The following is a 23,621-nucleotide window of genomic DNA, read 5'->3' as shown; positions in this document are numbered from 1 at the left end:
GGACTGGATGAGCATTGTAGGTCCTTTCAGGCTGAAATAGTTCTGTTCTGTTCCATTCCATTCCATTCCATTCCATTCCATTCCATTCTATTCTATTCTATTCTATTCTAGAGCAGCTTCTCAGTATTAGGCTGGTATGACAAGACAAAACATCTTTACAAGACTGACTTAAGCTTCTTAACGTTTAAGGATTAGGAAAGACTTTTGCTTGGTTTGTTTTCTGTGGTTGAATGTAACACGGATAAGAGTGCTTTAACCAAGTTCTTGTGGTGCAGCATTTTTCTTCTTATTAATCCTTGTAACATTTTGCCTGGCAAGTAGGAACAGTACATGCGGAAAGTTCATACAGCTGTGTAAATGTTATTATTAACAGTTAGTACTCTGCTGAGGACTAGGAAAGATTTGCCAAAGCGTCAGGACAACTTCATCAAGTGTAGGAACCTGAGCTTATGGGAGGGAGGGCCCGAGTAGCAGATGCTGCGTCACACATCCCATTGGAGCTGCAGCTGCAGGGGGGTGAGGATTTTGCATTCCCAGTGGACCTGGATGAACCCACCTGTTTGCCAATGGTTGCTCCTCTACCCAGCTGGCATGGCTGCCTTAGTAGTCATCCCCCAAGCAAAGCCAGGTCAAAACGATCTGGTTTGCTTGAGCATTTCCCTAACTAAATCTAAAGCTGCCTGATTTTTCACCAGGCTGGGTTGGGAAATGATCACACGAGCTGGCAAGCTGGCAAAATCAGTGAGGGGTTAAGCTGTGGTGGAGTTCTTGGTGAGGTACTGGGAAGACTGGGGGATGAATGGGGAGTGGTGGCTGCTTTGCTTGGGTAGCAGCAGTTCGAGCAGGCAGGGAAATCCCTGCTGCAGTTAAGCATGTTCTTGTGTTCTCTTGTCACGAAATAAGGGTGTCCCGTGTCATCTCACCAGAAGAGCTGGGTTTGTTCAGCCTGGAGAAGGCTCAAGGGGAATGAATTGTTGTCTTCAACTAATGATGAGAGGCTATGGAGAAGACAGTGGTGCACAGTGGCAAGGTGAGAGGCCAAGGGCATGGGCTGCACCAAGGAAGATTAGATAGAAGGAAAAAAATTTCAGTGTGAAGGTAATCAAACAGGAGAACAAGTACGCAGAGACGTGCAGTCTCTATCCTTGGAAATATTCAAAACTGACAGGAACTGAGCAACCTGATGTAACTTCAAAATTGGTCTTGCTTCCCTTAGGAAGGGTAAGTGACCTCTAGAGGACCCTACCAACATAAAATATTTTATGATTATAATTTTTATGGCATTTTTAATTAGATGAAAGCAATTACTCTTACTGAGAAGTACATTTGCTTGCACTCAAAATGACTCACCACCATGTTCACTAACCAAATTTTACACGCAGGAAGATGAGACAGAAAGATCATTCATTTGTCTGAGACACAGGGACCCAAGAGCAGGGATTATAATGCAAAAATGGCAGAGGTTTCAGGTGCACAACCTCGTGTCCACATTGTATATCTCCCCCTGCTATCCCCCTGCCAGTGCCAATGGGACTTTCCAGGCTGCAGCAACGATCCCAGCTCCTCCCTGTGGTACAAGGACACCAAGTGGAGCAGCGATGTTGCAGTGGGTCCCTGAAGCTGTGGTGTTACAAAGCTCACACCATTAAAATGCCTTACTACAGCTGTGCAGGTCTGTGTGCTTCATGGCTGTAACAGAATGTGCTAAATCATATGATACGTTACATTAATATATAATTAATGGTGTATGTTAATTCATGGTAACTGTGGATGAAGCTGTGTTCCATCCAGAATCTCTATTGGTATGTGTATAATTGGTATGTAACGATTATAGAATCATTCTATGATTCTGTAATAGAGACATAGAAACAGGTAATAGCAAACATAATAAACTGAAGATGTGGAAGGCCTGAGTGGGGTTAATGGTAGCCGCTGTTCTGCACACACACGGGTAAATGTGATCCGTTATAGAAGGAGAAGTTCAGTCTCCTTTCTGGGAGCCGGCTGAACATGTCATGCTGTTGTGTACCATGCTTGTAAATTGCAGTTATTTTAATCTGTATTTTAGTGTTGTGAGTGTATTTAATGACGCAGAAAATGATAGGTGAAGAGGAGTGGGTTGACTGAGGCAGGTGCAGAGAACTGCTGCTGAGTAAGACATCTCTCGTGGTGGCAGGTCCATCTCTTCCTGATGCCGTGTCAAGCTGACATTTCTGTTGTCAAGACTTTTCTGAACAGACTTTCTATCTGTACAGAAGAATAACACCAGTCAAAAGTGTGGTTTTGTGCAATGGTCTCACAGTCTAGCAATGGTCTAGAAGCACAAACTTAAAACTAAAACTGTCTCCAGTTGATATAATTCAGATGTGACCCGGAATTTCAGGAGGTAACACTGCATTACCAACTCACAAAAAAAGGCTGCTTCTAATGAAAATGACACGGACCACACTGGTTTTTTTTACTTACTTTGAAACAAACGGCTCATTTTCTTTACATTACATTTAGCCTCCAGTGTAACAGAAAGATGAGTCTTTTGTGTTCTGGGATGCTGTGGTCTATAGACATTGATTTAATAACATTTTGTAGTACAATAAGCAAAGAAAGAAAGAAACTCAGTACATTTGTATTGCTGAGGGTATTTGCCAATTAGGATCTACCAGAATGAGTGGGAGCAGAGAAATGATCCTTGAAATTTGAGCAATCGCCTTGCTGCTGGCACATGACCTATTCTCATGTGTGAGAACTCAGGGTGTCCGTATGGAAGTGTGGGAGCTTTCATCTTCTTTGTGAGCAGAAGACGCACAGTTCCAAACGCTGGAGCTGGTCATTATTGTTGTGTGTTTGGTATTGTGTCTTCCCTCTCTTTTGTGTAGCAGGTCAGACTGAGATTTAAAATACAACATTTCAAATTCTGTTGCAGTCCAGGAGGCGTCTGCTAAAATAGTCAATGGAAAGGCTACCATTAAGTCTGAGCACAGCATTGTGCTCCAGAGTTAGCATCCAAATATGAGCTCTACTCTGCCCTGGTGAGGCCGCACCTGGAGTGCTGTGTCCAGTTCTGGGCTCCCGGTTCAAGAAGGACAGGGAACTGCTGGAGAGGGTGCAGCAAAGGGCTACCAAGATGACGAGGGGACCGGAACACCTCTCTTATGAAGAAAGGCTGAAGGATTTGGGTCTTTTTAGTCTGGAAAAAATACAACTGAGGGGGAATCTTATCAACGCTTATAAATACTTAAAGGGTGGGTGTCAGGAGGATGGGGCCAGGATCTTTTCAGCGGTGCCCAGTGACAGGACAAGAGGTAATGGGCACAAACTTGAACATAGGAAATTCCGTCTCAACATGAGGAGAAACTTCTTTCCTTTGAGGGTGGCAGAGCACTGGAACAGGCTGCCCAGAGAGGTGGTGGAGTCTCCAACTCTGGAGACATTCAAAACCCGGCTGGGTACGTTCCTGTGCAACCTGCTCTGGGTGACCCTGCTCTGGCAGGGGGGTTGTTGGACTACATAATCTCCAGAGGTCCCTTCCAACTCCTACCGTTCTGTGATTAAGTTCAATTAGCAGTTATTGTGACCAGAATTCAGGTCATAGTTTCATGAGGCACTGTCACACACACCAAAAAAAAAAAAAAAAGAAATTCAAAAAACAACTGGATCACTGCAATCATCTGAGTTAAAATTAGCTCTTCTTGGTGGTGGGGAGGTATTTTTAACCTGAATCATTTGAGTGACCCAGTTGAAGTGCAGGCACGCAGCAGCACGCTGGCAAGGGCAGTGGGCGCAGCGCGTGGGTGGGAGCGATGCCTTGAACGGGGGGGACAGGCGAAGAAGCTGTAAGTCATGTTACTGCTGGAGACGGCGTTTTATTTTTAATTCTGTGGAAACTGGTGGAAAAACCTGGGAAGAGATAGCTGAGTAACACGATGACTGGCACAACCTGACTCTCCCCTTGGGACTTGCTTAAGGTTTTTTCTGTGTACGATTGCTGCAACACTGGAGGTGTTCAGCTTGAGACTGTGTTTTTCAGAAACTGAACGAGCTGGCATTTTGTAGGCTGAAGCTTGCTGGTGTTAGCCGTAGGGCACCGGAACCACCTAAACTGAGAAAACAGAAATTCCAGAAAACTGATGAATCACAGCAAATACCGATTTTTAAAAAGCTATTGCTTTTGTTGTTGTTGTTGTTTTTAGTAATACCCTCCAATGGGATGGTCTGAAAAGGTGACTTGAATGTTGCTGACACCTGGCAAATCATAGAATGCTGAAGCTAGGAGGGACCTTGGAAGGTTCCCTGTTTGGGTGAGGTCTGGCGTGGTCCATGTGCCCGAGTGGCACAAGCCAGCTCTCCCAGCCCTGTTATCATTTTGGTAAGGCGCCCAGCCTGGGCCCAGCGAGGCCCAGCTCGCCTTGCTGAGCTGGCACATGGTGATGGGACCTCAGAGGCCTCTCCAGTCTCTTGGTGCCTAGACCATAACCCTTTCTTTAAGGGGTCCACAGTGTGGTGTAGCACACCTTTTCCCTCTGGGCTGCAAAGGCAGATGCTGCCACAGCCTGCCATTCAAGGTAGCTTTTGTGGACTAGAAAACTGCTCAGCTTTGCAAACTGGAAGAGATGTGAAATAAGAGTGATCTGCCAGAGGAGCTCTTCATGGCCTGAGTGTTACTGATGGGGGCAGGGGGGCATATGGATGCTCAAAAACTTCTCAGCTTCTGCACTGAGTGCAGAACTAGCATCCCAACCCAGTAGTAAGCCAATTTTGGAAGCCACACCAGCAAAACATTATTTTTTTTTTCCTTTTGCAAGGATGCTTTCCTGCCAGGTTAAACCCCAAACCAGCCTACCGCTGGGTCAGAGATGTGCCAGCACCCAAATAGGAGTAGGCTGTGATACCCAGCAGAAGCGGGGGAATGAGGACTCCTTCAGTAGCAGCTACTCTTTAAAAGCATTAAAAATTACCCCAATGCCCACACCAGTCGTCCATCTGGTCCTATATTCTGTTTCTGGCTGTGGCAATAGGATGATCACACTTTAGGTAGTGCTGCAATTAAGTAGTAAGTGAGCAGGGTTTTCGGTACACCTGGGCCGACCTTGTAGCTTGCTGCTGCCAGAAAGACTATTCCCACTTTATCCAGCACTCGAACAGGCTGGAAAATTATCCTTTTTTCCTTGGTTGGATTACTTTTCTGTTGGGCTAGTGAATTAGATCTGTTCATCAGAGAGCCTGACAAGCACCAGAGCCGGCACAGAGGAGGGTTTGCAGAGCCATAAGCTGGTGAGAGGAGCAGGACCTCCCCCGTTGGGGAGACGGAGAGCTGTTGCAGCAGCTCAAACGGTATTGTCAGCCCTGACCTAGATCTCCTGTGAAATGAAACCTGAATCTAATCATATTTTGTTCTATTTTTAACAAGGACTATCCAGCAAGCTGCAGCAAGCAGACTAGATTTAGACCCGTCATTGGGTGGGAGAAGTGCGAGAAAGAGCGAAGAGCTGCAGGAAGTGGGTGAAGTGGTTGAAGAAATGGTGCTCTGCCTTTCATCCTTTCTGAGGAGATGATGTGAGCTGGAGCACTGCAGCCCTTGATGTTTGGATGAGCTGCAGAGCAGAGGCTGTAGCCACTTGTGGTCAATAGAGATTGCTTTTTTGGCACTTTTCCTAAAAGTAGCTTCATTAAATGCCATGTGTTGGCCAAATCCTAATTGAGTAAATCCATTCTGTCTCTCTCAGGGCCCCTGAAGTGTCGGCTGGGTAGTGTTGGCTTCATAGGAACAGAGGGCTTGCTAATGGCCCAGTAATTCAGCCCCTTGGATGGGATTCGCATTGGACGTCAATGTGTGGAGCTCGGTTGGCTCCAAAGGAGCTACTCTGATTTACACCTGCAAAGAGCTGGAGCTTTATTTTCTGCTGATGGCAGTGGCAGAATTATCAGGGTAAGGTACAAAAAAAAACCAATTAGGGAATAAACTGGTCATTGAAAAGGTTTCTTTCTATTACCAGGCGGTTAGTGTTTGGATTCTGCTCTGAAGGTTTATACCTAGTGAAAGCCTCTGCCCTAACTCTCTGTATTTCTGCAGTGTCCTGCTGTTGTGTTCCAACCCAGAGCAGGTGGCCCTCAGCCCAAAGTGAAGTCACAAGTCATTCCTTAACATTTATAGCTTGAAGAGCATTTTGGGATCATCTAAAGGCCCTCTCTGTGTTGTATTTTTATAATCAGTGTATAAAATGATTCATGCAAATAAGAGGGTTTCCTGAACATCCTTTTTTCTCCCTTTTTTCTTTTTTTTTCCCCCCCCGGAAAAAAAAGGAATATTCTACTAATACAGAACTTATTTTCTTCATCAGTGAACGTGAGATATTTTCTTCATCTCTTCTTTGTCTCAGGGCTCGTAGCCACAAGGGGCAACATCTTAGCCCAACTTTAGAATCCCTTTTTGTGCTGAGCATGGAGCGTTTTGCGAAGGCTGCCTTTCCCTCAGGCTGAATTGCGAGTATGTCATCTGCACCTCAAAGCTGAAGCCTACTAACTCTGTCAGAGACAGACTTGCACTCAAGCCTCTCCCTTTTTTTCTTTTAAGCATAAAAATATTTTCAATGGGATAAACAAAGTAACAAAGTAACCTCGAATCAGACATGCGTGAAGGAAAAAAAAAAAAAAAGCCGGGATCCAAATACAGGGAAGTGCAAAGCTTTTCCCAGTCTTCCAGTCAGGGCTGCAAGCAGCTGTGACAGGGAGGGAGGGTGATGTGGTTGTTCCCTCCTTGTGAGACGTCCTTATGGGACACAGAGCACATGCCTCATTAGGCAGCATGAATGGGTGTGTACGCATGCCTTCGTCGCATCCTCAGGATAAATCCAGGACTGCCCTAGCCTGGATGCGTAACTTCAGTTGCTCTGTCTGGGCATGCCTATGTTATGGGGCTACCTTGAGCAGGGGCAAAGAGGAAAGAGCATTCCCTTTAGACCCTTGTCCATACACACGTGATGTAGAGATTGTAAAATACACCATTCTGGGCTTCTTTATGAACCATTACCTCTTTTGGCTCTTCATATGCCCTTTCTTTCAGACCATCTCCACATATAAGGAGTGTGGAAGCTACTTTGCTGATGTAGAAAATTGCTCCCAAACGGCAAATGCCCTGGCATCTTTTTTTTGCCACCCCCCTCCCAAGGTCAGGACTGAACTGGAGAACCTTTGCTGCTCCACCCTGTGCCTGTGGAGGAGGAGCTGGCCTATGGTTTGTTCAGCCGTCGGTGGCCCATGAGCAATTACTGCTTGACTTGTTGTGTTGGGTCAAGTGCAATGAGCGGCCGGGGCTGCAGGGTGACCCGAGGTGTCAGTCATGTGAAGCTGTGAGCCAGTGGGGACTGTGGATGTTGACATTTCTGGATTTCCCTGGGGTTTGAGCGCTGGCCCAGCACCGTCCTGCCGCAGCCACAACCATCGTCTTTCCCTGCCTCTTTGAAAGGGATGTGATAAGTCTTTTCTAAGTAGGAAAACCAGCATTGCACAGTAGTGAGCCATGATAGTGCAAAAAATTCAGGGGAAGGGGAGCCTGCCAGTGCAGCAAACACTGTTTCTCCATGGCTGCCCTTCCCTGTCCTCCCAAATCCCTCATCCAGCTGGCACAGGCTGACTGGAGAGCAGGGTTATGTCCATTCCTTACGGTTGCCCCTTAGTTCAGAAAAGGTCATGGGTGAGCATTAGTATGAATGGCAATGCAGGGGTAGTGTGTGGGACCAGGAGAGGAACAAGTCCTGCTGCCGTTTCCTAACAAAGTAAAAAAAAAAAAGTCTAAATTCAATACTGATGAGCGCCATGGTGTTCGTTGCAAAGAGAGACAGGCAGTGTGAATACAGAGAGGGCTGCGTATGTGGTTGGTGATTGCAATCTGACTGATAAAGGGAATTTAAAGATGACATTAATAGTGAAGCCTAGAATAAAAGTTTCACTGTATTTTACCATACGTCCCTGTTCTGGGTCACTTGCATTATTGCTGCAGTTCTGTCATCTGGGTTGTCTATTCCCATGCCTGCGCCTACTTCTGTTCAGTTTTGTGGGAAAAGTTAAGCTGAAACAGATCAGCTGTTTCTTACTAATCCCTCATCAACAAGATTTATCATTACTGTGGTCTGCCGCAGGGATCAGAAATTAGGTGAGAGGGTCATGTTAGCATCATGGATGTGATTTTAGCTGTCATCATGAAAATCCCCTCACATTTGGATAAACTCTGTGTTATTGAAAAATGTCGTGTTTTACACGTTCAGCAGGGGATCTGTTAAGTTTTTGAGGTGACAAAGGTCAGACATGCAGAAAGGGAAAAAATTTTTGTTATTTCATTGCAACTTTTGCGAATAAAGGCTGTTGCTGGTTCTGAAGCAGCGCAGCAATGGATGGTTTTAGTAAGGAGGATATAGCTGCCAACACCACCATTCCTCACCCCCAAATCTGTGCCTGGTGGTATGGGAATAACTGTGTGAAATAAAAGCAAGACTGAGGGAGGCAACCACAGCACACACCAGGATTGATGAGACTGGCAGTATCAGTAGGAGGAGGACGATAAGGATGAACAGCAGGGAAGACCCATGCCTCACTGCGACTTACTGCCTCCAAATGATCACAGAAGTGTGCTGCGTTTCTGTGTCTCGAGTGCGGAGGTACCTGAGGGACGTGCAGCAGAGCTGATGTGCAGACTGCAATCCCAAAGGCTTTTCACGGCAACTCTCGTGCAGTGGCAGCTTTTGTATTGGGTACCAGTACAAAAAGAGAGCAAGAGGAGGCCAGCAATTAATGTTGAAGAAGAATGAGAGAAAGTAGATTAACACACAGAAATCTGTGATGGTGATGGTGGTTTAAACTGCCAGTCTGATGCAACGGATGATGAATGGGTACATGGTTAAATTTTATAGATTTTCTGCCTCTGCTGAGGGTACCTCAACTGCCCACAGCTCTACAGGCCATGAGTTTTTACACATCAACCATCCCCACAGTGTGACTGCAAATGCTTCATCCAGCCTGGGATCAGCCAGAATTTTCCCTACAGTTTTTTCTCCCATCTCCGGCAAACATGTGAGACCAAATCCTGGAATTAAAAGCCAGGAGGGTCGCTCTCTTGTGCTTTCAGTGTTGTATGTATACACTGAGAACGAGGAGGAAACTGCTGGATTAAAGTGCTGTTGGTAGATGGTATGGAAGAAGAGAAGCAACAGGTATGTGGGTAGAAACTCACAAAGAGTAATAGGAATTGCAAGTATGTGAATGCAGTTTTAGATGCAAGATTAAAAGGGCGAAAATGAGGAAGGCGGAATAGAGTGGGAGTGATTTTCCCAGAAGGTTGTGTAATTATTCATGAGGGATGATGCTGTAAGAATCAATCATGACTATGTAGGAAGTTTTTATCTGTAGGTTCCTTGTCTCTCTGCTTGCTGAAGTTGGAAGGTATGAGGCAACAATTATATAACTAAAGATGTGACCGTAATGATTATGCAAAATGGAACCAAGTTAAAGTTGCAAGGCCATGTTGATCATCATTATTATTATGTAATTGAATATTTGAATGTATAAATTAAAGGCATTCTAAGGGCCTACTTGAAGAAAAAGAAGTTGGTTTCATGCAGGTAATTACTAAAATGGCAACAGAATCAAACAAGACCAAGAAAGGAAAAAAACCCCACATTAACAAGTATATAAATTGCATTAATTTTAAGTCACCCTAACAACAAACAAAACTTGTACTTGTAATGGAAACTAGGTTTCTACAGACTTAAGTCAATGGAAACTAAAAAAAGTAAATCAGGTGAGTATAACTTTCTATCTTAGGGTAAGGATTTGTTATAGGTTAACATTGATTTAGGCTGCCCAGGGAAGTGGTTGAGTCACCATCCCTGGAGGTATTCAAAAGACGTGTAGATGTGGTGCTGAGGGACATGGTTCAGTGGTAACTTGGCAGTGCTGGGTTAACGGTTGGACTTGGTGATCTTAAAGGTCTTTTCCAACCAAAATGATTCTGTGATTCTATGATTTTCACAGGCACAGAAGGGGCTTGGTTTTTTTTTGAGATGATGGCCATTCACTTAGGCCTTTGAATCTGAATGTTTGATGGGATTCATTTTGCCTAATTTACACACCTAGTAATATACATATAAATTTAAGCTAGATGTCTTAGGCTGGCTCTAGAATCAGTGAAGAGAAATGGCATCTTCAGAGAGAAAGTAATTTCTTCCATCTTGGATGCCTGTCTTATCATGAGATGACTTGTCCTCAAAAATTGCCTATTGTTCTCCAGTGCTTATAAAAGGAGCTTAAGGTAACTAAGACTTGAATGATCTACTTTCAGGTGATTAAAGATATGGAATAAATCCCGTCAGTCTTGGTATCTAACGTAAGGCATCCACATTTGAAAACTGTAGCCATAATAGCTAGTTGTAAGGCCGTATCAAACCAAACTTTTGCAAATCAGGCTCTATATACTCCAACAGTTAGCTCTCAAAAAGGCTGGACGAAGCAGTGCAGACACAGACATATGCAACCAGGGTGCGGACCACATTGGCAGCAAGCAGAGTCAAACCCCGCTTTTGGAGGATGATGTGCCAGAAGGACTCTGTGACCACAGTCTCCCATGGTCTGCCAAAGGTGGCACCTTTTCTCTTGGTTCACCTGTATTTCAACTTCATCTTGAATGAGTCACTTTGTCTTCAGGGGCTTCTTGGGATTTGTCTATAAACAGGGGTTGGTTTTATTGTAACATTTCCCTTTCCAGCCTCTGGACATCTTGTTTAATTGCCCTTTTCAAATTCTTAAGCTATCTAGCTCAGACTCCAAAACGCCTAGACTGAATTTGAAGGAAGGGGATGAGAAACAGGAAATATGCCAACAGGTTTTTTTCAACCTCTGTCCAGAAGCCTTTTTGCTCTCCTTGCTTGAGATCGTACAGCTGTCGGTGTAGGTACCCTCCCTTGCCCCCTTCGTTCTTTACCTTTGTTCTTGGTGCCAGAATCAACCAGTTTCTGACAAGGTGGCTACGTTATCAAGCAGTGATGTGTTGTCAGGCAGACGGGAAGAGCCGGTTAGACAAGAGAGGGGATGAGAATGTAGCCTGTCCCCGAAGGTGTCTGTGAGAGGGATTCCTGCTTTCCTGGTACCTGTTTGCTTCTGGGCTATTTACTTGTGCTGTACTCCAATGAACAGGGTGACAGGTAAGTGGGCTCGCCCTTCTCCTGGGAGCATCAGCACATGCAGCAGGGCCAGGAGGAAGCTGTGGTGAAGAGGTTCATGTGGCTGTGACTGGGAGAAATGGGACAGTCTGGAAGCATGATCTCACGGGTATCTTCTGGAATACATCCTAGTACCTTCTAGCGTAGCTCCACTCTGCTTTTTGTTCCTGGCCTAGAAGCCAACATCTGCAACCAGCTTCTGAACTTGTGACCTCATTTGTGAGCTGGAAACAGCCGTGAGTCCCTCTGTTGCGCTCATGATCCCAAACAGTATCACAAACTAGCAGGTTTCTGTTGGATGCGGAAAGAGGGTTGTGACCACTGCCTTGGGAATTGCCATCAGTTTGGAAATTGCTATTGTTTTCAGTCATTTCATGAGGAATCTAGAAAAGATCTTCTTCCCTCCCTTCTAGTTCTGTTGAAAGCAAAACCCCTTTTAGAGCCCTAAGCAGAAAAGATCAATTCAAGTTAAGGCTTGTGGGTGTTCAGGCCAAGTAGTGGGCAGTAGTTTACTTATACAAAAATTCATCTTTTGTTATTGCACCTCTTCTTGGATATGGCTGACCACATCAATGGTTTTGCTATTTTACATTACAATTATAGATTCCTTTCACCTCATTTATTAAAATCACTACATGTCCCAGTAGGCCATCTTTTATGCAACGTCATAACAAATAGATACAATTAATTATGACTCTTTAAACAAGTGTATGTGAATTGCAATGATTTTTGAAACATGAAACTTCAATATTTTAAAATTATTTTGCTGAATGAGATGACTCATTGTGCCTGGGAAAAAAGATCCTGTAATTTAGTTGTATTTTTCTGTCATTAAGAAAATATTACGCTTCAAGCAGATGAAGGACAGCAAAATTTGCAGACCCGTTATTACTGGATAGTGGTAGCAAAAAGAAGTGCATTACATTTGCCTACAGATATGTGAGTATGTTTTGGCACCCACTTTTTGTTTCTTTAAAAAAAAAAAAAAGGTATCGATTTAGAGGACAAAGTAGAGCTGTGGTTTGTAGAAGACAAGACTGGACACACCAGTGTCTTCAGTCCACTGCTTCCATGTCTGTGTACCCCATTTGCTCTGCGGACTGACCTTGGACAGACCACTCCGCTGGGTCATCCACACATTCTGCAGCTTTTGGTGCACTTTTTGTGGGTACTGGCATGTTCCCAAGGGGAGTGGGCATGTTTTGTGGGGGTGTTGGCATGTTTTCGGGGGTTGCTGGCATGCTTTCGATGGGTTCTGGCGCATTCCCAGTGGGCACTGGCACACTCTCAGGAGGTATTGGCGCACTTTCTGTGGGTGTTGGCACCCTTTCTGGGAGCGCGGGCAGGCTTTCGGTGGGCTTTGGCACGCTCTCGGTGGGCGTTGCTGTATTTCCAGTGGGCACTGGCGGGCTCCCAGTGGGTGCTGGCACGTGTTCAGTGGGCGTTGGTGTGCTCCTGCCGGGCTGCTCACAGCGATTCCCGGCCTCTGAGCGTGGGGTGAGAGGAGAAGGGAGCTCTGGCACCAGGACGGCGTTGCATGTTTGAGCGTCACAGGTCTCTGGGTTGCTGCTGTTGCTTGGGAGGGACTCCTCTGCCTTGTGGGACACCCTGAAAGCTTCAGCCAGCTCCTTCAGCATGCTCTTGTCAGTGGCACACAGCTCAATGCTCGCCTGCTCAGAGGAGGAAGGGCTCATATCAGCGTCGTCTTCTTCTTCTAAGATGCCATTTCCATTCACCTCTTCAGAGAACTGTGCTTGCTTTATTTTTTTGTACAATTCATTCCTCTCTTCCTGCAGAGCCCGGCAAAGGTTCTCTAACCTCTGGATTTTCAGCGCGAAGCACTCATATTCCTTGGACCTCAAGGCTTTCTGTGGTCAAAGACATCAGAGAAAGGTGCAGACTGAGTTTGGGTGCATGCAATTCATTGGTGGAACGGGCAATTAGGAAACAATTTGAGATCTAGGCAGCCCTCACTGGACTCTGCTAGGTAGCTGGCTTTCACCAACTGCTGTGCAATAACCATGGTCTTTTGTACTGAAGCTTCAAGAGGAAATTCACACCTGTTACTAGTGTATATTAGCATTCTACATACAGATTCAGATCAATTTCACTCAAAAATATTTGCAGGGATACCTGGTGATATAGAGATGGAAAAACATAGTGAATGTCCATACAGATAAGCATCCAAAAACCTACCTGGACTTCATGGGTGTGAATTTGGGGGAAAACTAGCTGTATTATATTTTTTATTTATTTTGCTTCTAGGTTCTGTGAGAGCAGCCTGAATTGGAACATTTTCTTGCTTCTACACCCAGTGAGGAAACCAGAGATGCAGAAGCCAGTAGAAATAGCAGTAGCACAGAGCTACAAAGCTAACCAAAAAGACCTGGTCTAAGTTCAGTGTAAGTTTAGGGAGATACTTCAGGTAGCCTTTTATCTTATTTGACCGAGTTCCAACATGCTTATGAATTTCCCCTGCAATGCCCCCGTGACGGCATGTTTAAAACTGTGGTGAGCCACAGTACTTGCTTTTGGCTCTTAGAGTTTGCTTACACAGGAAGTCAACAAAAGGCATGAATTTAAAGTTCATTAGCTAGAGCACATTAATTCCCTGGGTAGATGCTCTTATGCAGAAAGAAAGTAACATGAAGTGAACTAATGCCAATTTTCTCCTATGCAAGAGCATTAACAATCACACATTTTTAGAGCACTTAAAATTCACAGTTACATAATTCAGTTTCTCGTGGACGTAATGAATGTCTCTGCACAATCTAAAAGCTCTAGCAGTTGGGATTTTTGTCTTTTGTCTTTTTTTTTTTTTTTTAGGACACCTAATTATCAAGGTAGCTTGAAAAAAAAGACCCTTAGTTTCAAGAACAAATTTTTTATTGGCTTTTGGTGGTTTCAGGTCATGTCATCTCCTAGTTAAAGCATTATGTGGGGGAAGAGGTGCATCCTGAGAAGAAAAAGACCACTTACCTCTTCAATCATGTCCAGTAACGCTCTGTTGCAGTTCTCAAACCTGGATTTCCAGGTAGCAGTATCCTTTTCCAACTTCTTCATTTTCTTTGTCATCTATAGAAGGAAGAGGAAAAGCTGAATCACAACAGGAATTCCATGCTGCAGATTAAATTAGGGCAGCCCTTTTATTATGTCTTTGGCTGTACTCATAATGCTGCTACCAGCAGCTGTAGTGGCCCTGCTAAGTAATAATTTATGTTAAAAGATGCATTTGGTTTTAAGTAGCTGCCATGTAACTTTCAGCCTCCAGTCTGTAGTCCTAAAGTAGGACCAGTTGATTATGTGTGTAAAAATATAGATAACTTCCAGAGTACAAACTATCACAAAAGCAAAAGGCCATGAAAGATTCATTATTCTGTTTGTCTCTTTACAAAGACCGCAGTGTTGCGTTGTTGGGAGGTTAAAGAGGGGCTTTTATCTTCTGAGTCAGCACTGCCAAGGAAGTTCCCTCTCGATTAGTCCCCTCTATGCTACCACCAACACACGCTGCTAGCTATACAGCACCGTCTTTCCCTTTGGTTTCCTGCAGGCTGAACTCTGTGAAGATCACTAGAGGTTGCCTGGATCAGAGCACCAGGATTTTGGGCCCTGGTGGCAGAGTGGAACACTGTTTATTATGAAAGCGGGTGTGTTTATTTTTTTGATTCCCATTCATTACAGGAAACAAGTACGCCAGCTGCAAGGGGACAGTCACTTTGTCTTAGTGGTGGGAAGGTGTTGGTGGGCTTCAGCTCTTTCCACACACTCCAGTAGGAAGACACGTAGCCTGTGTCAACCTTTGTGTACCAGTGTCAGTCATCCAGGAGGGTCTGGGCACTCCTGGAGACACGGGTTGATAAAAGCAGCTCGAGACTCCCCCTTTGGTGTCTCTGAGGGGTCTGTACCCAACCAACACATTAGGTTTTATGTAAAATGTTTGTTCTTCAAGGCAATTTCAGTTTTAGCTGAAAGGGAGAGTGAAATGTTCAGCTTGCAGTGCTGAAGTCTAAGCTACAGTCACTGTGGCCAAGTGTGCCCCAGATCTTATTTGGATGTTGATGAGATTGTTCTCCAAAATGTGCAGAAATGTCCCCATCCCAGATAAAATTATTGCAGTGAGAAATATCAAAATCTAAAAGGGGAGTCTCAAGCACGGAGTTCAGGTATGAGCTGCTACTCACTTTCTCCATCTCCTGTTTGAACGTGGCAAACACTTCATTGCTTTTGGTCAATGTTTTCTGAAATTCTTCAAACCTTTCAGAGTAGAGCGTGATCTGCATTAACAGGGAAAAAAATAATCACAGTAATTTCAGTCTCCAGGATGGTGAACTTCTACTTTGGTAGAAGATAATAAAATTGTGTTTGGACATGGAAATTAGCTTCTGTTTGGAGACCATGAAGCACAAACATCAGAGAACTGAAAATCTCTGCATCTTTTTAAGGTTGCAAACTATTATGATTCCTCTGTTGCAGAAAGGTAAACTGAGGAAGAATAGAAATACCCAGGCCAGTGATTTTAAAAAGACCTGGGAATTATGGGTGCCGTATTCTCCTGAATGTCGCAGCTATGGTGTCTCTGTGGGGTGCCCAGAAGCAGAAGAATTCCCTAGAAGTGGAGACTTCTAAAAACATTTCCCTAGGTAACTCCATGGGGACTTCAAGAGGACAGCATTAAAGCCCACAAACATTTCCAGTCCCTGCCTTTCCTCGCAAGCCTGTATACTTTTCTGTATACATTGTGGCTGACACCTACAGGGAAGGACTGCTAGGATGACCTACAGAATGGAAAATGATGATGTGAACCCTGGGCCATGTCCATGGGCAGGGACTAACCTGAGCTGGCCTGACCACTGATGCTGTTCAGGACCAGGCAGTGGGATTATCCCAAGGGGGGAGCCAGAACTCTGCCTGAGCTCTAAGCAATGCTTCGCAATGCAGACCTCTCCAAACTCCAACTTTAACCTGAGGGCATAAGCTCTGGCAGGCTTTAGCGGAGGAGCTCGATACAGCCTGGCTGCCCAGCTGATTACCTGCCTTCTTGATTACCCAACAAGTCAGGCTGGGGGCTGGGAGCTGGGTGCTGCCCCGGCTACGCTGCTTCTGATGTCCAAGCGAGTTTGGGGAGAGGTGTCCCCACATCACACTGCAGCCACAGTTTCCTCTCTTCCATCTTTCCAGTCCCCACTCGGTGGCTCAGGCAGGAGCTGCACCAGGCAGCACTTCATGTGCTTCCCTGGACCCCACTGCAGAAGAAGAGCATCGCTGCTCCTTTCCTATGTTATCTGGCACTCGGGGTAGCCCCATCACTGAGCAAAGGCCACCCTTTGCTTCACACCACCCTGATCTCCTGCACTGGATTCCTTCAAGCTGCATCCCTGCATTGTGGCTTCAGTGAGCTGAGAGGGCACCTTGTCAGCTCTGTTTTGTAGCCTGTGTGTGGACTGCAGCTGCGGGCAAGGCCAGTAAAGGCAGAGAAAATAATCCCCTGCCAGCCTCTTCTGCCAGCTTCACTTCACTTCATGGTGCTGAGCAGAAGAAAGATTTGTTGCTATGTGCCAGCTTTTAAGGCAATTACGGCTCCATATTTTGCTACCACTTTATACATGGTAGCCACATGAAAGTTCATCTGTGGCTGTATTTTGTCAGTAAGACATATTTTCATACCTAAAACCTGTGGATGTTTTTGAAAAAATCGTTCTGTAAGAATATCTTAGTTTCTGCTTTTTCTTTCTTCTTTTCTTTTTTTTTTTTTTTTTTTTTTCTTCTGAGTGGCAAAGCACTTCCAAAGCTCCAAAATCATGCAGGATGCTATACAGATAAAGCACCATTATCTGCTCTTTGGAAAAGAAGACCAACTCCAACTCAGCCACTTCCTTCTGGTGCCAGAGCACCCCCAGCAGTGTTTAGGTGATCGAACACTTCATCTGCCCAGCCTGGCAGCCCTCGTTTGAAAAAGAGCTATTGGCATAACACGCAGTGGCTGAGGCAGGGTGGGCGCAGGGCAATGGGAGGTTCAAGAGCAGCCTGCAGTATCCAGGCGTCTGGCTGGAGGCTGGCTGCCTTCTCCGCCCCGGTGGGGAGCTGAGGGAACGGTTAGCTAGGAGTTTTGATTTTGTGTGATGCCAGCCGACATGCACCCTCCCCTGAGAGTACTGTTCAGTTACTGAGGAAAAGAAGATGCAGAAAATGTTGCTAGTGGTGGGGTGGGTTTAATACAGTTATATTATGATTCATGTTCGTTCTGGTTAGTTGTTATGATGACCCCTGGAAGATGCTGTGGCCATAATTGCAGTGTGGTGTGGATACGGCCGAGCTCAGTTTAAACGCGGTAGGCGGTGTCTCGGTGGCCGTGAATATGGCTGCACTGGCTGCAGCCCTTCCCTGCCCAGCTGGGTGAAGGCAGGGGAAATTAATCCGTGCAGAGCTCTGTGGTGCCAATATCGGAGCTAGCTGACGTGAAGCTTGAATGTGTGTATTTATACAAGGCTGTAGCCAGAGCTGTGACCTACGCACAAACAGAAACCCAGAGGGATCTCTTGTAGCAGCCTGAGTGTCACAGCGTAAGTGGGACACTGGCATCAAGTGAGACATTTGGAATAGACGTCATGGCTGTAAGGAGAAATGCCTGAACATCTCAAAGCCAGGTGAGGGAACAGGGGTGGGAGCCAGCAAACTGGGGCTCCTAGCCCAGAGCCGTTTTCTTAAAAAAACTCGCCTCAGTTCTCTGTCTTTGCTTTTCCCCTTCAACTTTTGCCTATTTTTTTAATTGGATTAAAAATCTTTCAGGTTTGAACAGGGCAAGCTCTGCTCTCAGCTGGGGCCCTAGGCGGTACCATAGCACCAAGAATAGCTTCTGCAATTTAAATTTGAATAATAAATGAATGTTTTCATAGTGGCTGGGAACAGGCTGTGAGAGCTGTCTCTCAGCAGCACCATGCACTCATGCTCCTCGGTTTGGGAGGTGAGGACCCCCTCGCTGCTGCCCACCACCCGTCCAGCTCCCCCGGTGACAGGGGCAGGGGGAGCGGAGGCAGCGCTGATGCCAGGTGAGAACTTGTAAGTGCAAGGCTTCGGGAAGTGGGGGCATCTCCCCATCGCCATGCTGGGAGGGTGCTGCAGCGAGGACACCTCTTTGGCCCTGTTACGTTCTTCTCGGATGCCGTAGCCCAGTGGTTGCACTAGACCGGCTACCAAAAATTAAAGGCCTCGGCTGACTTTTATCTTCTCACTTTGTTTCAAAGCAGGAAGCTAAAAAAGTCCGCCTAAGCGACATGCCTGGGGAGGGCGTGCAGCATCCTCGGAAGCACCACCGTGGTTTGGGTGTATTCCCTCAGCTGGTGCCAGATTCCTGTCACCATTCGGAGGGACAGATTTGGCCATCTCAGGTGCACTGTGCCACCCAGAGACAGGCAGGCTGGCACGAACCTGATGTCCCCTGATTTCTTCCAGCTCAAGGAAGCGCTGGGTGTTCATCACCTCCTCTAAAATAGAGTGGTATCTCACTCGCTGTAGCAGGCAGTGAGGGCTATACTATGGCTTCTCCTAATCTCATATGAGATTATGAGATCTCATATCAAATTATGAGAATGTCTTCTCATAATTTCCATGCAGCTGTTCCTCTGTTAATATCTATTTGTTGTTTTGTGCTGTTTGCATCAAGGCGCTCTTTATGCTCTTCTGCGCTTGGACAACACCTTGTACAATGGCATCTGGTCCATGGGGGGGGCCCTTCAGTGCTACCATACTACTACTACTACTACCAATGACAATAATAATGGTATTATTCCCTGTAATTCCAAATGGAGGCTGCTGTGTAAGGGACAGAGCTCTCACACTTGAGCAGAACGCCTAACTGCGTGTTTCATTTCAGCGAGTGAATCATTTAATTTTCATCGACGCAAGTCTGCAAGGGCCACATATATTATCAATGCCTTTGCAGGCTTGCTTGACTGAATTTTTCTAAAAACAATTTTACCATTTCAAATGTGTGCTTAATATATTCTAGCTTTTATCAATACCTTCCGTTTCATTAAACTGTCTACAGAGGTCTGCCTGCGTACAAAGTCTTTCTGGTTGAACATAAAAGTTTAATTAAAACCACTCTGAGAAAATTGGGAGCAGGTTTGCAGTCAGGACAGACTCAGCTGGAGGCCTTTGAGGTTTGATTGCAAAACCTGTCAAACTGGTGTCAGCAACAGTTTATGTGATATTCTTAGCCTTTGAAAAAACATGTAAAGGACCAAACCCCTCTTAGCACGTTTCCAGGTTATCAGTTTAATGCGAGCCTTTCTTGACTGCTCAACAGGTAGGAATCAGACCATCTGCGAGGGCAGAGCTGGAACAACTTACCAGCAACATTAGCTGTGAGCAAGGGCTGGGAGAGGACTTCTTGATAGGTGAGAAGATGGGCAGCTGCAGAGGGGCTGAAGGACTGACGCCCCCTGCCAAAGCTCTGCTTGGGGGGAGCTTTCGTACAGACAGGTCAAAGAAGATAAATCTAAATGACTGTTTCTATAAGTCTAGGAAAAACTACTGATGTTGTTTCTTTTTGATGTGAAAGTCCAGCATGTCATCTAGTGTTCTCACTGGTATCCAAGGTCAATTATTGCATTAATCTCATAGAATCATAGAACCATAGGGTTGGAAGGGACCTCTGGAGATCATCTAGTCCAACCCCCCTGCCACAGCAGGGTCACCTAGAGCAGGTTGCACAGGAACGCGTCCAGGCGGGTTTTGAATGTCTCCAGAGTTGGAGACTCCACCACATCTCTGGGCAGCCTGTTCCAGGCCTCTGCCACCCTCAAAGGAAAGAAGTCCCTCCTCATGTTCAGATTGAACTTCCTATGCTCAAGTTTGTGCCTGTTACCTCTTGTCCTGTCCCCAGGCACCACTGAAAAGAGCCTGGCCCCATCCTCCTGACACCCACCCTTTAAGTATTTGTAAGTGCTGATAAGGTCCCCCCTCAGACGTCTTTTTTCCAGACTGAAGAGACCCAAATCCTTCAGCCTTTCTTCATAAGGGAGGTGTTCCAATCCCCTAATCATCTTGGTAGCCCTTTGCTGTACCCTCTCCAGCAGTTCCCTGTCCTTCTTGAACCAGGGAGCCCAGAACTGGACACAGTACTCCAGGTGCGGCCTCACCAAGGCAGAGTAGAGGGGGAGGATGACCTCTCTCGACCTGCTGGCCACACTCTTCTTGATGCACCCCAGGATGCCACTGGCCTTCTTGGCCACAAGGGCACATTGCTGGCTCATGGTCATCCTGTTGTCCACCAGGACTCCCAGGTCTCCTTCGATTGAGCTGCTCTCCAGCAGGTCAACCCCCAACCTGTACTGGTGCATGGGGTTATTCCTCCCCAGGTGCAGCACCCTACGCTTGCGCTTGTTGAATTTCATAAGGTTCCTCTCTGCCCAAATCTCAAAGTGTAATATGTACTGCCTGCTTCTTGTTTTTACTGCCATTCACTCCAGACTGACTCTTAGTGTAATTTTGGCAAGTGATTTTATTTTATTGAATGTTTCAAATCCCAACCAAACACTGAAATCCTACAGGCCCCTTTGTATAACCCCTTAGCAGAAATTCTGCTAATGTTAATGAAAACGCTGCCTTCACACCCCAATCCAGAAAGGGACATGAGCACATCAGTTCCAGTCTGCTAAACGTGTTTCATGATATGTATGTATTCTAGTGCTTTGCTGGAATAGAAACTGGCCCGAAGGGTAGTTACAGTGAATAATCAAGTCAAGGCACACACATTGTTGTGTGGTTGAGTACTGTGAACACTCATAAATCATAGTACCACAGAGTGTTTTGGGTCAGAAGGGACCTTAAAGATCATCTAGTCCAACCCCTCGCCATGGGCAGGGACATCTTTCACTAGACCAGGCTGCTCAAAACCCCATCCAGCCTGACCTTGAACACTTTCAATGGTGGAGCATTTACAACTTCTCTTGGCAACTGGTTCCAGTGTCTCAACACTCTGTCAGTAAAGAATTTCTGCCTTATATCTAATCTAAATCTACCTTATTTTAGTTTAAAACTGTTACCCCTTGTCCTATAACTACAGGCCCTGGAAAAAAAAGTCTGTCTCCATCTTTCCCTTTAAGTACTGAAAGGCAACACACAAGAAGGTCTCCCCAGAGCATTTTCATTTCCAGGCTAATCAACCTACATGCCACAGTATAGGCATTACCTTGCAGTTTAGTTTGGATACTTTCTCTGGAACACACCTCATGGGTTAGAAACTAGGAAACAAAAGCACACCATGCAATCACCATCACCTGTGCCTGCAGGACAGTCTCTTGCTCCTTTAACATTTTGGCCTGGAGCTTCCATTCTGCAGCTTGGTTCAGGAGCTGTGTTTTGGGCAACAGAGAGAAAATTGTTAGGTCCGTAGTGTATCAGTTGGAAATCCTTATCCTCCAGCTACTTATGCTTGTGCCACTGCTACCTTGATAAGGAGTGATCTAACTTTTACATTAATGTAGTTAGAGCAGTTAGGCAAGACAGAGTATTTACGGCTATCGAGAGACGTGGGACAGGGCATTTGGTTTGCAAATACATATCTGAACAGGAGTTCAGAACCTACCTGGAATTAAGTGTGCAGCACAGTGGGCTCTAAAAAGTGTGGTATTTAACCATATCTTCACTAGATTTCTAGCGAGTGGTTATGATACTTTCTGGCACCTTCATTTCAGCACGGCTCCGGCCTAATTCCTGCTCTCCGGTGAATGGCAAACTCCCTTTTGCATTAATGATCAGGACTTAGCATACGGGCATGGTCACAGTCGGGCACGCCTCAAAAAATCTGCAAGCTTTCAGAGAAGGAACGCATAGTAAATGCCATACATTTACTGGTGTCTATTGTCTTTGGGCTCCATCTGCGTTGACATGCCATCAGCGGAAAATCCCAGCTCAGGGTGATAAATGCCTCACTTAGATCAAGGAGGCAGCCCAGGAAGAGCTTGACTGCAGTTTCATCCCTGGCTGCTCCTGGGGAGATGTGATTCCCTACTTCAAGGTATTCAGCAAAATGACATTCTGACGCGCAGGCTGCAGATGGGAGGGTTTGGTTCAGGCTGGATGAATGGTAGGAATGAGGTGTACAGAGATTTTTTCAGGCTGCAGTTCTGAGTCAGCACTTCCAAAGTGCGGAGTAACATTCTAGCAATTGGTTTAATCTGAAGGCAGAAAACATTTACTGAAGTGTTACAAAAATGTGCCTATGGCCTACCAAGCACCTATAAAGCATTTTACTGGTTAGGCCAAATACATTTTAGAAAAAGAACGCTAATGATAACTTGAGAAATTACATATAAACAAGTCAGTTTACCTCAGGACTTTCTTCTGTTGGATTGAATTGTACTGTTTAAAATAGGACAGTTGAGCTCTGAAAATATATTGAAAATAAAAGTACTGTGTAAATCAATAGATCCTACTCTTATATGGGAAGTAAAAGGTGAGTAGAACCACATGCTGAAAATGTATTTGATCCCTAGTAAAAACTTTTATTCTAACCGTTTTGTTGGAAATAATACGTGTAAACTGCTTGAATACCACCTGGCAAAAGACCTGAAGATGTACCCTACAAATGCTGACTGTGCAACATAGTGAATTTCCTCCCTGTGTCTAACTATTTATGGCACAAAGACTATCTGAATTAGACTTTTTGTCCATATATATATATATTATCTCTAGAAAAATTTTTCGTCCATCAAATTTGGCCTTTTGTTTTGGACCCACTGAAATTTACCATCTACAATTTCCTAGACGACAATGTTTTACAGCTCAAGTATGCATTGTATGAAGAAATACCATGTCTTTTACCTGCCTCTTAATATTTATTTTGAGAATTTAATTTGATGTTTGGTTCAATAGATGAACTTGTTTTCTTGGGAGAGGTATGTTTTATACACACAAAATTTTAATTTTTTTTTTAAGTTTGGATGAAATCTGGATTTTTTAAGTTTCATGTTTCTTTGATATCTACTTGTTTGGGTTTGGGGGTTGGTTTTTTTTTTGGAATTATAGGGTGTCTGGTTTGAATGATTTAACAGAAAGCGCTTTGAGAACCTTCAGAGCTACCCAGTCGCTAGGCCAGTCATTAGTTCCAAGAACTGGGCTTTTATCTGTATTGCTTAAATCTCAGCTAGAGTTACCTTTGTACCCAGCGTGCCTGGGATAAAGAAAGGGTCCCAGCTCCTGTGCCATGTCTTCTGCCACAGCACAAGAGATGGACAGAGAAGGCAAAGAAGAGTTGCTTCTTTTGCCTGTTAATGAAATCCTTCTTCTCTCCTACTGACCCACATAGCTTCTGCAGCCAGTAAAAATCCAAGAGTTAATAAACTCTTCTGTAGTGGAAGCAAGCCACGGAGAGGCTTGCTCAAATTAGCACGCGGTTTTATGCAGCCTGAGGTC

General features: G+C 45.2%; 1 protein-coding gene across 1 annotated transcript in view; it reads right to left on the bottom strand.

Moving 5' to 3' along the window:
* Positions 1 to 9,666: 9,666 nt before the first annotated feature.
* Positions 9,667 to 23,621, bottom strand: part of TXLNB (taxilin beta) — a 38,357-nt gene continuing 24,402 nt past the window's right edge. Inside the window, exons 7-10 of the mRNA XM_054196143.1 lie at positions 21,485 to 21,559; positions 15,386 to 15,478; positions 14,184 to 14,279; positions 9,667 to 13,072 (exon numbers count right to left, since the gene is read on the bottom strand). Of these exons, the coding sequence (XP_054052118.1) occupies positions 12,260 to 13,072; positions 14,184 to 14,279; positions 15,386 to 15,478; positions 21,485 to 21,559 (1,077 nt within the window). The 3' untranslated portion in view covers positions 9,667 to 12,259. The remainder of the gene's footprint in view (positions 13,073 to 14,183; positions 14,280 to 15,385; positions 15,479 to 21,484; positions 21,560 to 23,621) is intronic.

This window comes from Rissa tridactyla, chromosome 3, assembly GCF_028500815.1.
Source record: "Rissa tridactyla isolate bRisTri1 chromosome 3, bRisTri1.patW.cur.20221130, whole genome shotgun sequence".
Taxonomy (NCBI): Eukaryota; Metazoa; Chordata; class Aves; order Charadriiformes; family Laridae; genus Rissa; species Rissa tridactyla.
This window is presented reverse-complemented; position numbering and strand designations above follow the sequence as displayed.